Source organism: Xiphophorus hellerii, chromosome 1 (genome assembly GCF_003331165.1).
Source record: "Xiphophorus hellerii strain 12219 chromosome 1, Xiphophorus_hellerii-4.1, whole genome shotgun sequence".
NCBI classification, from domain to species: domain Eukaryota; kingdom Metazoa; phylum Chordata; class Actinopteri; order Cyprinodontiformes; family Poeciliidae; genus Xiphophorus; species Xiphophorus hellerii.
This window is the reverse complement of record NC_045672.1, coordinates 20,592,094-20,605,875: the sequence shown is the minus strand read 5'-3', so window position 1 is coordinate 20,605,875 and position 13,782 is coordinate 20,592,094. Positions and strand designations below refer to the sequence as shown.

The window sequence follows — 13,782 nt, the reverse complement described above, 5'->3', positions numbered from 1 at the left end:
GCATTACTGGCCGTTTACATGGATATGGAAACATGCTCACTATATCATAAACGCAGACAGTTTAATCATATTCATTTAATTTTTTGCTGTACAAAGGACCCATGTGAGTCTTAAAAACCACAAGATGGGATGGTACCACCTCAGTAAGAAAATCAAATATGGCATTTGAGAGCATCCCCTTAACGTAAAACATCAGTCATAATAAAATTTGCTCAGGAAGCCCCTTTTTTTTAATCAAAGTTGCTTACAGGTACCCACATAACAGATAGTCACTGCTGCAGCAAAAACACACACAAATCTTGAAGGGGCTCTTAACACTGACTGGTAAAGCCGTAAGACAAACCAAAAAGCAGCCTCAGAGTTTGCTGCTTCCCTTATGAACCAGTCAAACGAGACATACATGAGAAGAGCTGATTAGAAATGTTTCAGGCAACAAGAAAAGGCATATAATTTAAAGCAGTCTCAGTCAGATCTGTCTGTGTCCTTGCTGACATTCCAACATAAGTGATACAAACACAGTGGTCAAGTATCTGAAGGCTCCAGGGAATAAGCACAGCTTCTTTTTTTAATCAATCAGATCTTTCCTGGGTCTTCTTTGAGTGTGACAGTTCTGTTAAAAACAAGCTGAAATGGAAAAAAAAACACATCACAGCATGTCTTACCATTAGAGTGTGTATGTATTTAATATGGATCTAAAAGACGTTTATAAATAGCTGCTAGCGATAAAAATGAAGCATTTCAATATTGATTTGAGTTTTATTGTACCTTATCAGCTGAGCTGTCAGGGTCCAGAGAGAAGTAACCAACTCTCTCAAACTGGAATTTATCCAAAACTTTTGCATCCTTCACTGAGGTATCCACTAAGGCACTGCTGACCACCTGCAGGGAGTTCTAGAGAAGACAATATGAGAAGATAAGACAGTAAACCCCCTGAAACTTGTAAAAGTATTCATATCCCTTGAACTACTACAAATATCATCTTGTCACATGCACAACATTTACTGAATTTCAGTAGGATTTTATGTGAAAGACCAACCAAAGTAGCATATTTGTGAAGCAGAAAGACAATTATACATGGTTTGGAATAAATCTAAAAAGTGCCCAGTGTATTTCCTAAATCAAAGTTTAACCACTGAATGATGAAGATACATTTTTAAGTCTTGCCAAAGACTTACAGGGTTGATGTCATTCAGGAAGCCACCTGGCACTTCCGACGGATCCTCTGGGTGCTTGTGCAGGAAGCTACAAAGCGGGCGAGACTTCTCACTTAGTTGAGTTTTTAAATCACAGGTTGTTAGTTGTGGATGGCAGTCGCTTCTGACTTACAGTCTTTCATAGAGACGCACTTCACACACCAGCGGCTGGCTGACCCAGTGGATGAAAGCCTTTGGTTTCTCTGCAGTCTCTGAGCTGCAGCAGGTCACTTCCAGCTCCGCCACGTTACCCTGAGAGTCCTGAGAAGCAGAGAGGAATCAGATGACTTATTGAGTAATAACTTGATTGCCATGTGGTGATTTAACAGTTTATCCAAAACTAATGTTTGCACTGAACACTGGAAGCTAAAAATACTTGTAAAAATCAGAAATATGTGTAGATATATTTGCTTATTTCTACTTTTTAATTTTACACTTAATGATTTCATGTTAAACTTAATGCATACTTAATTGAGACAAATTGTGCCTTAAATCTAATTATTCCACATGATTTATAACATAGGTAAAGATAGCTTATCTTAAAAAAATGCATTGAAAAACATGCACTAATGCAGTTTAAATATGTAGCTGAGGCAGCAGCACCCGGTGGCTGGTTTATCATAAATGGATTCACCTCGTTCTTACAAATTTAACTCCCTAAAAATGGTTTTGACTCAATGGTTCTTGAATTTCTTGTATTACAGTTATATGACATTTACCTTGATGACTTTCTGGACAGAGATGACATACCCAGCATGTCTCAAGCCAACCGGCTGTTCTGGAGTCAGACGCTTGTAACCTTTCTCCATTACCTGCAAAAAAAATTTTAAAAAAATCAATAAGTCCACAATGAAAGGCTTCCACAAAAATATTGTTGGAGCTCTTTGTTTATCATCTTTCTAACCTCTCTGAAGTCGCTCTGTTCGATGAATATTGTGCATGTAAATGGAACGGTGTGGGCGCCTTTGGCCTCATTGGCAGGAAAGTCTGGTACCCTTACATCCATCTGTGAGTGAAGACAACAGCAGTTTGATTACTCAATGAGGTTAAGCTTCCACCCATCCATTTTCTGACACCCTTATCCCTAGTGGGGTCAGGAGGGGTGCTGGTGCCTATCTCTAGCGAACGTTTTGGGCGAGAGGCGGGGTACACCCTGGACAGGTCGCCAGTCCATCACAGTGAGGTTAAACTTAATAATATATAAATTTTTATCACATGTATTTTTTATTTGAAAGTAATTTAACAAACCTTTGTGTCCTTGGGGAGGTTTGTTATGGTGACCTTGAGGGGTTCCAGCACTGCCATGGCACGAGGAGCGGTGTCATTCAGGACGTCTCTCACACACGACTCCAGCAGATGAGGTTCTGTCGTCGTCTGGGAAACGGTTACACCAACCTGAAACAGAGGTAGTTACAATTACACAACAACATATTCCTTTACATTTAAATCATTGTTGATCTGTGCAGCAGATCAAAATCCCTCCACTCTACATACGCGTGCACAGAAGTTATTGATGGCCTCAGGGGGGAAACCTCTTCTCCTCAAAGCAGTCAGAGTGAAGAGTCGGGGGTCGTCCCAGTCTCTGGATAAGGGAAAAAAAATAAGATCAACAAGGTGTATGTGGGACAAAAATCAAACACAAGCCTATAAGTGTAATGCAGAGTTTGCTATTAGTCCAGAATATAATAGTTTGAAGTGATTTATACTCATAACTTTCAATAACGTAAGCCTCGAGTCTTAAATAATTCAACAAATTAAACACTCAGCAGATTTTTATTGAGAAGAATGTCTGTTGATATTTCGTTATGTACAGCACATTATAAATAATGAAGAGTAACTTTTTGTAACTTTCAGAAAAGACCAATTGATTTTCTAAAGGCAGGTGGTTTTAGAACCCATCTGCTATTTTGTCTTTTGTTCAAAAACAACTTGTGTAAAAGCTTCTTTTTAGCTAAATATTTTATTAAATGTCTGTAAGCCATGCAGTTTTTTTCTATAAAAACCTGCCTTGCCTTCTTTCACAATAAGTTTGCAATTTTAACTGATATTGTTTTTATCCCTGTGACTATACACAAAAAAAACTCCAAGGTGTATGAGCAAATGTATTGTGAAAGGACGCAAAGAAAAAAAATCCCTTTGTTTCCCCTAAGGGGCTCGGTAAGAACCAGAGTGAAAAAAAAACATAAATTTAATCTCAACATAAATAAAGATTTGTTTTGTCACCTGACCACACCAGTCTCAACAAGTTTGATAATTTTTCTCTTCGACACAACGGTGTAGGTGAGGTTCAAGCGGCCATATTCCCACTGAACGGGGCAGTACAAATCCAGAGCGTTACACAGCCAGTAATACGAGGAACGCCTAAAAACGTTTATCAAAAAGCAGAAAAACTTGGTCAAACCGATGCCTTCAAACCAAAGCCAAGAGCAGTTACATGCAGATCAAACACTTTGATATACCTGGCTTGAAACTCTTTGGTACACAGAGAATGGGTGATGTTTTCAATAGAGTCACACAGACAGTGTGTGTAGTCATAGGTAGGGTAAATACACCTGAAAAGGAAGATAAACCAAAAAGTTAATTGATTGAAACTAAGTTAAAGTAATGAAAACTAAAACGTGTTTCCTTACCATTCGTCTCCTGTTCGGTGATGAGGCGTGTACTTGATTCGATATGCCACAGGATCCATCTTCCCATCCTCCATGACCATCTTCATCCGCAGCGTGGCCTCTCCCTCGGCGAACATGCCCTTCTTCATCCTCTCAAACAGCACCAGGGACTCTTCGACAGGTCGGTCCCTCCATGGAGATGGGGGAACGTTGTGGCCTTTCAGCTCTTCACCCTTCTGATGGCACACATACGCATGGCCCCTGATGACAGACAGGATGATCAGAAATTCAGCCGTCCGTCAAAGTAAACTCCCTACGAACGTTCTCAACCCCCGCTTACCTGCGGATCAGATCAACGGCAAGGTCGTAGAGTTTCTGGAAGTTGTCTGACGCGTGCGTGACATCGTACGGTGTGTAACCTGTGAGGCACAGCTGCACTGATTAGGAGCCGGTTTATAATACAAGGATCGCACATAATATTCATTTAAAAATCTCCTGCTTTTCCAGGTCTCAACTACACATGGTCTGAGTCACGTTTAGAAATTAAAAAATACAAAATATAAAGATGACTGTGGTCAGGGCTTTAAGTATGGAACATGGAAAAAACATGGAGTGATGAACAGGAGGAGGGGCAAAGAAGCAAGGCCTACAAACAAGGATGAAAGGAAGGGTTCACACAACAAAGAGTTGCAATAAGATAGGGAATAAAGTCTAGAAAGTATAAAATTTTTCCATACACTGATTTTCTTTTATCATATTTATTTAGACCTGGAAAATACGTAAATCCCATTTCAGACTTTTTAGGATGGTGGAGGAATCCTGATACATGCATCATATTTACACTATAATCAGATAAAACATCAATTAAACCCACCCAGCCATTCCACCATGTCCTTGATGGCAGTGAAGTACTTCTCCTCCTCCTTCTCAGGATTGGTGTCATCATACCTTAGGAAACAAATCCCACTGTTTGCCTGCAGAAAGAGTTCAGATTCAGAGAAAACTTCTTCACAAAAAATAGCAAACTGATTTTAAATTAGGCAAATGTACCTTGGCGTAACCAAAGTTGAAATTAATGGCTTTAGCATGTCCAATATGAAGAATACCGTTGGGCTCAGGTGGAAAACGGGTACGGATCTAAAGCAGTAAAAGCAGGCAAAACTCAGTCACTCAGATCATTTAATATGAACACTTTTCATTTTATGTTGATATTTGAACTTTTTCAGCATCTGTACCTGTCCATCTGTGAACTCGATGTGTTTCTGAAGGAGATCCATTGTTTTTGGAGTCACAACATAACCCTCGGTTTTGTAGTTTTCTCCTGAAAACAACAAAAGTAAAAGTCAGACTATAAATTACCCTGTCTAATGTTACCAATATGCAGAAAATACCTTAATGTACCAGAGAGAGATTTAACTGGTTTCTAAGAAATATAATCTGTGAATGTGTAAGATGTGACTTTTCTTTGCAGGTTATCAATTATTATCAATCAAAGAACATAAAGTAGTTTATTCAATCTCAATCTGGGGCAGTTTGTTGTATTGCAGTGTGTCCAGACTACTACAGTACAATAATACAGTCATAGTCATACAGAGACATGCTACTGCTAATGTTGACAACAAGAACAACAATAGACAAAAAGATGCTACTTCATCTAAATGCCAAGAGTTTTCTTCTCACCTGGTTTGTGAAACTTCAGTGCTTCTCCTCTCAGCTGCTCCATTAGAGATCTTCCTTCCACAAAATTTCCATCACCTTAATAAATAAACAACCAAAAAAAAAAAAGACACACGCTCAATACGAAACAGTTCAATGCACTTTTGTCTGCTTTGCTGCAGCTCACCATTCAATGTCACCTCCTCTTTCCTCGCCTTCACGTCATTCTCTGACACCTTTGCTTTCTGTGCCTGCATAACAAAGCATGAAGGATGCAGCGGTTACACAGAGCCAGAAAACATAGCAGGAAGCAGCTCAGGTGAGAGCAGTATAAACTTTCCTTCACATATGTAATAGCTCTCTTACCTTGGGTTTCTTCTCTAGATCCGCCTCCGTCTTGGGTCCGAGCAGGTGCAGAACCTTTAAAACCAAAGGTAATGTGTAACGTCACCTGTTCATATTTAATTAAAGCAAACCCACTCCTCCTCCATGTATACCTGCACATCCACCTCGTTTTTGATCACCTTCCCGTCGGCCCACTTTAGAGCTGAGCGTGCTTCTCCTACAACAAATAAAAAGACATTCTGTTTGTCTGTTCTGCTGTAATGGCTGTGATAATATTCAAAAAAATGTGAGATCATACCCATTAGCAATCCCATGTTGAAGCGATACCTCTCCATTAGCAGCTGCTCCTTGTGCTTCTTGATGACAGACTCAACCTGCACAACATTCCACTGTCACTCAACACACCATGGCTGGCGCACCTAGTGAGAGGTTTATACCACTTTGCAATAGTAATGCACACCTCTCCGTGTTTTTCACATTTTGTTACATTACAATCACAAATTATAGTGCATTTAGTGGGAGTTTATGTGATCAACCAACTCAAACTACTGTGTTTGTAAATTGTTTACCGTGTAAATCTAAAGTTCAAGTATTGAGACCGTTTTCAAATGTTTTTGCAAGTAAAAATATTAAGAGTGTTGCATGCATTTTTATTTAGTTCTCAGTCACAAAACTTTGTAAAAATCACTTTTTGCTCAAGTTATAGCTTTGAGTTTTCCCAAGTTGTGTCTCTTCCAGCTTCACACAGCTAGAGATGAAAGTTTTAGACCATTTCTCTTTGTGAATCAGCTCGGGCTCAGTGAGGCTAGATGGAAAGTATCTAAGCCAAGGGTGTCAAACTCCAGTCCTCAAGGGCCGGTGTCATGCAACTTTTAGATTCGCCTCTGCTGCACCACACCTGAATAGAATAATTAGGTCATCAGCAAGGCTTTGAGAATTTATCTACACAAGGAGGAGGTAATCAAGCCATTTCATTCCAGTGTTTTGTACCTGTGGCACATCTAAAAACTGCAGAAGAGCAGCAGTTTTTAGAGCTGACTAGAGTTTGACACCTGTGATCTAAGCATTACGTTTCCTACCACAGATTATCAGTTGGACTTTAACTAGGACATTCTAATAAATGCAATAAAACTATTACAATAGTCTATTGAGGAACAGGAAATGACAACGGCAGGCTTTGGAAGTCAATAACACAATAAATGTGGCCTGTAAACAGCATGTGTTGCCACTATGATTTAATCAATTTTACGAGACGGATCAGAGATTGCGATTATATTGCTAGGTAAGGATGTGCATTTTTTATTAGCTTACTTATAATACATCATGTACAAACTATGCTTCTGAGAATTGTGTGTTTAATTTTAGTTTCTAAATGCTCTCTTAGAAACTGGAATGGTAATTTCTAAACTATATTGTGATAATTAATTTAAATAATGTTTTTTGTTTTTCTTGTCCAGACAGTCAGGACTACTTGCTTTAAATCACTAAAATTCTTTTAGTGACTCTCTGGCTGCATGTTAAGGGTTTTTGTAATGCTGCGAGATTAAACTTCACCAATGTGTCACTTGATTAAAAAAACACATGGGTGGACTATGTTTTCTAATTAAAATGACTCTTTGAGGTAATTGATCCTGTGAATGTATTTAGAAGTATTGGTAAATGAGGCTCAACTTCCGCTTCTAGGCAATGGTTTGTGTTGGGTGTAATGTGATAATATGTCAAAAAAAGCTAAGAGTGCATGACTGTATTTGTGAGGCATTTTGCTTCAGAGCAGTGGGAGATTATGCACTTACAGCATCCTCAATCTGCTCCGGTGTTATGACTACACCTACACCACATGTTTCATCAAACTCCTTCAGACTGATGGGATCCTCAGGATGACTTTTGACAAAGTCTAAAGCAGCTGCAAAAAATATAGATAACATAAGTGAGAAAGCAGTCAACATCAACCTAAGGTTTATTATTCAGCTTTGCTTTCATCGTACATATCAAATGTTGTAAGAAATTACCTGCCAGCTGTAGTTCTGTACAGATTTTCCTCTGAGCGATGCAGTCTGACAGAAATACCAGGCGTTTGTTGTCTTTAAGACGAGAGGCCATACTGTACAGCAAAGTGCCCATGGCTTTGTCCACTCCAGATGCCCCATTGACACGCTGAGCCTGTCAAAAACAGTTTTTAAAAATTGATCATATTGCCTTTTCTCCATTTTTACACTTAAAAATAGCAGTCGACATAAGAGAAAGTACTCATACCAAATTAAATAATGTGAAAAATATAAGCTTAAAATTTAAAGCAAAAGTGGTATTTAAGCTTGATGTTTGTTGCTTAGTTAGTTTCAAAATGAGTTAAGTTAATATGCGGAGCAGCGACATATCCCAGCTGCACCAGTGAGCTACTACCTGAATAATCCCTTCCTTTAGTGCCAAACTCAAAGCTTCATTTTTCAGTGTCTCCTTCGCTTTCTGCTCGCTGAGCCCAATCGAGGTGAAAAGTGTCAAAGTATCAGCCATTAGTCCACTTTAGAAATCGGTACCACCACAGACACAACGCCACCGCACACTTTCCGTCTCCTCAGAGGAAGAGCGAAAGAGAGACTTCCTGTCTAACGCAAACCAAAAATATTACGCTAGAAAATTATTAGCCAATGGGGCACAAACCCCACACGTAGAATTGACCAATTACGAATGAGCTTTGATTACAGTATAAGTCTATTAACCAATCAACTGTTTGTTGACATCAGCGAGGGAGGGACTTCCAGAATTAGAGTAACGTTGCATCAGATTGATAGTTCAGTCACTATTTAGCAAAAATTTGTAACATAATCAAATTTTATTTACGTGAGAGATCATTTTAAAAACAGAAAAGCGCTCTTTTTTTATTTTATTTTTTACATGTGTGAATATTTCCATCGCAGTGTAACTTATTTTCTGTCCGTCATTTTCTGTGTTAACTCTGTGAAAGTTTTGATGGCTCCTTCAGTTGGCTCCGCTCCATTTATTAGCCGGCAAGGAAACCGGCGGCACTCAATCTAAGCAAACTAAGGGCTGTGAAAAATCTGGTCCAAACTGCATGCAAAATATCTGTGCACCACATGTGCCCAGAATTCATAATGTTCATCATATTCACTTTGTTCAATTACTGACTGTAGATAACCTTGTAGTTTTGCTGCTGAAGACTGCTGCTAGCATTTTAGTGCCATATATCACATCCAACTTTGAAAGATCTAGGGGAGTACATGTCACAGCAGGGCTGTTGGCAGCAAAAGAGGAAACAAATAACTATTAAGTCAACTGGTGGTAATTGTGTGCCTTTTTATCTTCTTGCCTAATCGGTGTGTGGTCTTCAAATATTTAGGGTGAGCTCATCTCCCACCTGCTTCCACCTCTATCTACTATAGAAACTCCTCCCTCGCAACTAGTCACCCGGAGATTTTGCCGGTTGACGGGTAAAGAGTGAATCCACCATATAGCTATCTGTATAGTCGCTTTTCATTTCTCTGCAGGTCGCATGCCGATAAATCAAAGCGTTTTGACTACAGATCGTTTATCGGTCAGTAAAGGCATCTTTTAGCTCCGAACAAGTATGGCCAAACATGCGGTGTTGTCTTCAGGGGCCAAATTGTGGCGATCTTTGCCATGCGCAAAGTCGGAGCTGCGACTGGAGCTCACCCTTGCTTGTGGACAAACTTTCCGGTGAGTGTTTACAGATCAGTCATAGTATTAAATGAACCGGAAGTTGCGCGTATTCTTTGTGTTTTTTCATTTAAGCATCATTTAATTAATTCACAGCTGGAGAGAAACCGCAGAGGGGCACTGGACTGGAGTCATAGGGGGGCGTGTTTGGACCCTGACTCAAACAGAAGACACTCTTTGGTACTACGTGTACACACACCAGAGTGGAGCTGGTGGAGAAAACAGCTCAGAAGACTCTCCGAGGGCAGAGTCTGTCAGTGCCTCACACCACTCTGAGGTGGAAGCACAGATGCTGAGAGACTACTTCCAGTTGCATGTGAAGCTGGGGGATCTATACAAGGAGTGGGGTGCAGCAGACTCTCACTTCAAGAAGATTTCTGACATCTTTACAGGTTAGTGTGTTTGTTCATGTATGCATATTACTGTTTCACAGTGAATTGAACCAGATCTAAAATGCACTGCTTGGTGTTTTTGCAGGTGTGCGGATGTTGCGTCAGGACCCCATAGAATGCCTTTTTTCCTTCATTTGCACTTCCAACAACCACATCTCGCGTATTCAGGGCATGGTGGAGAGATTGTGTCAGGCTCTGGGGAGCCCTCTCTGTCAGCTGGATCAAACCTCCTACCATGACTTTCCCACACTGTCCGCACTGGCAGGTGCATGAAACTTTGCATTAGGATTTGCACGCCCTTTACAGGATTGACCAAGTCTCTCTACACCCGTACAAAAAATATTATTTTCAAACACTTATCATTTTGCAGATAAAACAGAAAAAAGTATGTTTCATTAAAGTGGAACTTTTTCATGTTAATCACAAACTTCAAGGTATCAAATGAAAGGAAAATTGTATGATTTCATTTTTTTTTCTTCCCAAAAAGAAATTAGGGTTAGGTTTAGGTGTTGTGTAAAAGTAACTAATTTTTCAAGCCACTGTTGAACTACGGCATATTTTATTTTTCATGAAAGGCTATTGTTGGTTCTTTTATTGTGGTGCTTTTTGTCTGATGTACCCACATTTAGTACTTCATAATGTCCTTTTCAACAGCTTTTTCTTTTTCATAGTTTATTATTTCATATATGCTGCTCTTGTGATCTGCAGACAGCGGTGTAGAGGAACGTCTCAGGGATCTGGGCTTTGGCTACAGAGCTCGGTTCCTTCAGCAGAGTGCTAAGCAGATCCTGGACACACACGGGCCCCAGTGGCTTGTTGGTTTACGAAACGTCCCGTATCTGGAGGCCCGTGATTCTCTCCGAACCCTCCCTGGAGTTGGCACCAAAGTGAGACAGAACGCAAACATGTTAGATCCTTACATTTTATTGATATTAATTTTAGAGCAGATATTAAGACATGAAGTAATAATAGTATTTGTTGTAGGTGGCAGACTGTGTTTGTCTGATGTGTCTGGATAAGTGTGAGGCCGTTCCTGTGGACACACATGTTTGGCAGATCGCTAAGCGGGACTATAAATACACTTCTGATAACGGACAAAAGACCCTCACAGAAAAAGTTCACAGAGATATAGGTCGGCTTTTCCACACATTGTTGAAGTTCTCCTCCTACAAAAACAAAATATCTAATGAACCCTTTCTCTGCAGGGGATTTTTTCAGAAAGCTGTGGGGGCCATATGCAGGTTGGGCCCATTCGGTACGTATCATCATCCACTATGTTTCCATCTCTTTCACTGTGGATCTGCTGCTACCACTTATTTGCCTCTTTTAGGTTTTATTCTGTGGTGACCTCAAGAAGTTTCAGAACCTCAAAGAAATGACAGGTTTAAAGCAGCCAAAAAACGAAGAAGAGCTTGAACGAGAGTGCAAGGGACTAAAAATAAAGAGAGAGTTTGATTTACATCAAAAAAAGAAGAAACCCAAGTCGGAACGTCAGAAGAAGGCAAAGATGTCCGTCAAGACAGAAGAGGTGTGAAACCATAGATCTTTGATCAGATCAGACAAACATGCACTGGTATTATTGTTTACAAACTTCATGGAAATTGGTTCATGGTTATATGATCTCTTTTTTTTTTTTATCTGAGGATACTATAAAATAACTTTTATGACTTTAGAACTATAAAACGGAGAGTACAGTGTGGATTGTTTTACAATATAGTTATTAAAAAAATTATGAGCCTGTAAATTTTAATATTGATTGTCTTTTTTATTTAAAGTAAGCAGAATAAAGGTATTTAAGACCCATTGGTTTAATATAATATTTGGACCACAAATGTTGGATTTTCATTAGCTTTATCGTAATTAACTGGAATAAAGACTCGAGAACATCAGTCTGTGTGTAATTAAGCTACACAATGTGTTTCACTTATTGAATTGAGTTACTCAAAAAATTAACTTTTCAGTGATATTGTAGTTCATTGAATGGATCTGTATATATTGAACCACTACTCTCTTCCATTGTAAATTATTTGAACTGAAACGCTTGAAAATCGTTGATCGAAAATAGATTTTTAGAAGTTTAAATTTCTAATATAGTTTGTGTTTCCAGCCTTTTCTACCATGTAAAGTGCTGAATCAGTGCTTTTGTTGTTGTTGTTTGTTTCTTTGTTTGTTCTCTGCGGGTTCTGCTTCGGCTGTTCTTAACGCCCAGTCAGTCATCGGACATCATTTCTGTCCACTGCTACAATTTGCTTACTCAGTGAGGAGGAATGGCTCTAAAGTCTTTCACAGTATTGTATTACAACTAGCATTGAAATGGAATGTATTCCACTATATTTGAGTGTGTCTGTATGGTTGGGTTAAATTAAATTCATATTTCTATGCATTTATACAAGAACTGGATGCTTTGAGATGGAAAGTGCCTTAGATTATTATTTTTTCTATAAAGAGGATCTTTATAAATAAACAGAATTGAATTTAATGAAATGTTCTCAACTCAAATGTTCAAAAAGTTCTTGAAACGTACTTTAAAGAGAATTAAATCATTTCTAAATGTGGCCAATTTTAAATGTGCTAAAATTGGCCTCTAGATGGCAGCACAGATTGATCTCTATTATTACAGAGAGTCCATGTGGTTTATTCAGCTTTTTGACACCTTCATTGGATGAATTGTCTCTGCCAGCTTCCTTGACTAATCGCTTTAAGAACAATCTATGGTGTTTGAAGGGATGGTGGAGATGCCCACAGGATGCCACAGCAGTGGGTGTTTCTTCAGAGCAGTCCCTGGATCAGAGGAGTATTTCCCTGGATCAGAGTAGTGTGTTAGCTCAAAAAAATTATCCTCGCTGAGTGTTTTGATGTCCATATGTTTATCCATAGGCATTTTCAGACTGTGTCAGCTGATCTTTTTATAGCAGAGGTTGCAGTTATCTGCTGTCAGTGCTCAGGGCTGCTGTGACTGTCTCTGGTGACAGCATGACCGTCTAGGAGGTTTGATGTCCATGTAAAGGAATGACAGAGCTACTTTTTAGTTTCCTTCTTATAAGGACTCTTTTTAGATCTGCACGGCCATCAGGCTCTAATGTGAGAAATGTTTTTTGACGTGTCTTCGAGCAAGCGGAGGCCTATGTGTGCGGCTGTTTCATCTGTGGATGTGCGTGTTGTACATCCATAGGACTGTTTTATTTTTGTGGAGCAGAGTGCAGCCATGCGAGTTAATGAGAATGTGACTCAGCTTTCATCCTCGCTCCACTTCAGCTGGGCAGAAGCTGCGTCTCTGCTTCAGGCAGAGTCACTGTGAAGATAAAAATAAAAAAAAGAGAAGGGGGATAGGTCAGTGTGTGCAGAAGGTAGGGACCGTGATGTTGGTGAGGGCACAAAGGACAGCAAAACAACAGTGGCCTGTGCATTATGTAAGACGTGTGTCTTGACTTTTGTTGTACCCTCAGGGGTGATTCAGTTAAAAAGACATCTTACTGTGCCTACTTTCTCTAGCTTGAGTGTATGGGACCTTTACCCATACACTGTTCAGAGGGAAGTTCTCTTGAAAGTGGGTCATATGCAAAAATGGACCTTTCAAAAAAAATATTTTTAGATTTATTTTGGTTAGCAGTATGCAGTAGGCTTCCGTGAAAATATACTTTAGCTTGGTGAACAATAAAAGTGTTTAAGTTCTAAATAGATTTTAAAAAAAAAATCATTTTGTTGCATCTTTCCTAACACTAGAGATATTTTAGCACTAATATCAAATGTTTGTTTAGTGTTTATGTTTTAGTTATTCTAAATACATCAGAAAATTTCTGATATGACATTATTATTATTATTATTATTATTATTATTATTATAGCTAAAACAGTATTTTAAGTTAAATGTAAAATTGTGTGGGAAGAAGTTTAA

General features: G+C 39.1%; 2 protein-coding genes across 2 annotated transcripts; one reads left to right on the top strand and one right to left on the bottom strand.

The window, feature by feature from the left end:
* Positions 1-57: 57 nt before the first annotated feature.
* qars1 (glutaminyl-tRNA synthetase 1) lies at positions 58-8,404 on the bottom strand. The gene is made up of 23 exons (XM_032577037.1): positions 8,204-8,404; positions 7,813-7,963; positions 7,597-7,706; positions 6,102-6,177; positions 5,956-6,020; positions 5,825-5,878; positions 5,646-5,709; positions 5,483-5,557; positions 5,038-5,123; positions 4,853-4,939; positions 4,677-4,776; positions 4,143-4,221; positions 3,824-4,063; positions 3,653-3,745; positions 3,417-3,554; positions 2,688-2,775; positions 2,442-2,588; positions 2,098-2,199; positions 1,913-2,005; positions 1,327-1,454; positions 1,176-1,242; positions 766-891; positions 58-624 (listed from the first exon to the last, which is right to left on the bottom strand). Exons 1-23 carry the CDS (start codon positions 8,312-8,314, stop codon positions 574-576), a joined length of 2,331 nt encoding a protein of 776 aa, XP_032432928.1. The 5' UTR covers positions 8,315-8,404; the 3' UTR covers positions 58-573.
* Positions 8,405-9,231: 827 nt separating this feature from the next.
* Positions 9,232-13,559, top strand: ogg1 (8-oxoguanine DNA glycosylase). Its single transcript, XM_032577014.1, has 7 exons — positions 9,232-9,496; positions 9,593-9,888; positions 9,974-10,153; positions 10,597-10,775; positions 10,873-11,020; positions 11,094-11,143; positions 11,219-13,559. Exons 1-7 carry the CDS (start codon positions 9,387-9,389, stop codon positions 11,420-11,422), a joined length of 1,167 nt encoding a protein of 388 aa, XP_032432905.1. The 5' UTR covers positions 9,232-9,386; the 3' UTR covers positions 11,423-13,559.
* Positions 13,560-13,782: the final 223 nt, after the last annotated feature.

Coding starts and splice junctions, on each gene's coding strand:
- qars1 (XM_032577037.1), bottom strand. CDS start 8,314: ATGGCTGATACTTTGACACTTTTCACCTCGATTGGGCTCAGCGAGCAG. Junction 7,964..8,203: donor TAAAGGAAGGGATTATTCAG/GTAGTAGCTCAC, acceptor TGTTTTTGACAG/GCTCAGCGTGTCAATGGGGC. Junction 892..1,175: donor TCCTGAATGACATCAACCCT/GTAAGTCTTTGG, acceptor TGTCTTCTCTAG/AACTCCCTGCAGGTGGTCAG.
- ogg1 (XM_032577014.1), top strand. CDS start 9,387: ATGGCCAAACATGCGGTGTTGTCTTCAGGGGCCAAATTGTGGCGATCT. Junction 9,497..9,592: donor GCTTGTGGACAAACTTTCCG/GTGAGTGTTTAC, acceptor ATTAATTCACAG/CTGGAGAGAAACCGCAGAGG. Junction 9,889..9,973: donor GATTTCTGACATCTTTACAG/GTTAGTGTGTTT, acceptor GTGTTTTTGCAG/GTGTGCGGATGTTGCGTCAG.